Source organism: Etheostoma spectabile, chromosome 13 (assembly GCF_008692095.1).
Source record: "Etheostoma spectabile isolate EspeVRDwgs_2016 chromosome 13, UIUC_Espe_1.0, whole genome shotgun sequence".
In the NCBI taxonomy this organism is placed as follows: Eukaryota; Metazoa; Chordata; class Actinopteri; order Perciformes; family Percidae; genus Etheostoma; species Etheostoma spectabile.
The window spans coordinates 22,273,969-22,275,741 of record NC_045745.1 but is presented as its reverse complement, the minus strand read 5'-3'; the positions used below and the strand labels follow the sequence as shown (position 1 = coordinate 22,275,741).

General features: G+C 41.0%; 1 protein-coding gene across 3 annotated transcripts in view; it reads right to left on the bottom strand.

The window, feature by feature from the left end:
* The window catches only part of stard13a (StAR related lipid transfer domain containing 13a), a 28,921-nt gene that overhangs the window by 16,747 nt on the left and 10,401 nt on the right, over nucleotides 1-1,773 (bottom strand). The window contains exon 1 of one of the 3 annotated variants that reach the window (XM_032533538.1): nucleotides 836-1,678. The exons of the other annotated variants lie outside the window; for them this stretch is intronic. Within the exon in view, the coding sequence (XP_032389429.1) occupies nucleotides 836-848 (13 nt within the window). The 5' untranslated portion in view covers nucleotides 849-1,678. Of the gene's footprint in view, nucleotides 1-835; nucleotides 1,679-1,773 lie in introns of those variants that run through there. 3 annotated transcript variants of the gene reach the window in all.

Genomic DNA, 1,773 nt, shown 5'->3' with positions numbered 1-1,773 from the left:
GTGTGTGTGTGTGTGTGTGTGTTCTCTTTATGAGCAGACACTGATTAAATCCCCCTCTGCAGAGCTCTGTGCTGACAAAGACATTTGAATGATCTTGGTCCCAGCAATCACAAGTTATCTACTTTTTTTTTTACGTTAAAAATACAACAATGTAAAAGACATAATATAAACACAGACACATGCATACGCATAAACACATTTACATCTATAAATACACACACAAATACGTAAAACAAACTGGGCAAGAGAAAGAGTGGGAAGCTCAAGGTTTGTAGGAGGACATCTTCTAAAAACTCAAAGAAAGATCAAACAAATTACGTAAATTATATTACATATAAAAAATAAGACAAGTTTTAAGTTAAAAATAGTATAAATATCCACAAAAAGTTGTTCAATATAATGTCACTGATTGAAAAAACACCAACAGCAACATTATTTCTGCATCATTCTGCATTCTGCAGTCGCTGCACTTATCTCAAACCTTTTTCAAAAGCGCACTCCTACACTCACTTGTCTCATTCCCTCTTTCAGAGGTGCTGGCAGTAAACGGGAGAGACACCGCAGAAACACAGGGGACAGAGTTCACTAGGGCAAAAAAAGCTTCCTTCTTCACCATCAGAGACGAGAACGGTCTGAGGAAATGATCCTTTCACCGCAATCCAGAAATTACATTCCTCTCCTGGCATTCTCAGCATAACTCCTCTCTTTCTAAATCGCATATGAAGAAACATGAGTGCAGGTCATGAAATAAAAATCTTGTAACACTCTGAAAATAGACGGGAGAGACAGAGAAACGTCAGAGACAGCCTGTAGGGTGAGAGAACTGAGAACTTACTTGAAGCCCTCATGATGCGGGTGATGACATGCTTCTATTTCTTTCTCCTTTGCTCAGTGGCAACGCTTCTGTACTTTTGTCCTTGCTGCCTTTCCAATTCTTGTGTTTACAACTCTCCCTCCCTCTTCCAGCTTGCCCCATGCAGGTTTTCTCTTCCCTCTAATTTTCTCCTTAACCGCCTCTCTCGCACTTTCAGCTTATCCACATACAATATCTCTCTATTTTTACAGCTTTCTCTGGCTTCTGCTCCACTACACTCTTTACCTCACTTTTATTTTGGTTGCTTGATCTTTCCCTCTTGTTCAATCTTGTGTAAGTTTCTTTTTACATCTTTCACACAAATGCAATTTTCAATTTTTTCTCTTAACTTATGTTCCTTTGTCTTTATGTCTTTATTCCCTTTCCTTACATTTTCTCTCTGTGCTCTTTTTGCACCTTTCTTACTCTCAACCTCGTCTCATCCCCTCACGATCTTTCTCTAAAGAAAATGTCCCTTCTGCTACTTTCACTGAAACCTCTTCATCTTTTCTTTCTCTTTGCTCCCATAATAATCTGGTCGATGACACCAACTCCACATCTTCGTTGTCATCACCAGAGCTGCTGTTACCCCATCATGTCCATGGAGGAAATGACTAATTTCAGCTGGCGTTTGCATCAGCCAGCCCCCGAGCTCACAGACGGACGACTGGTGGACACTAACTTCAAGTCAGCTAAAACCTACTGGCAGCCCAGCAAGGAGACTCTGACCTCAGCCTCTTTTTTTGCTTTATTGTACAAAACTGCAGACAAGAATAATGTGTGGGAGAATGCAGTGTATATGCACACACATGCATTACACACATTTAGCACAGTCCAGATGTTGTCCAGTGAGTCAAATAATACAAAAAGGAAGAGACAGGCAGACAGCTGGGGGGGGGGAGGGGGGCAGCTGAGATGGA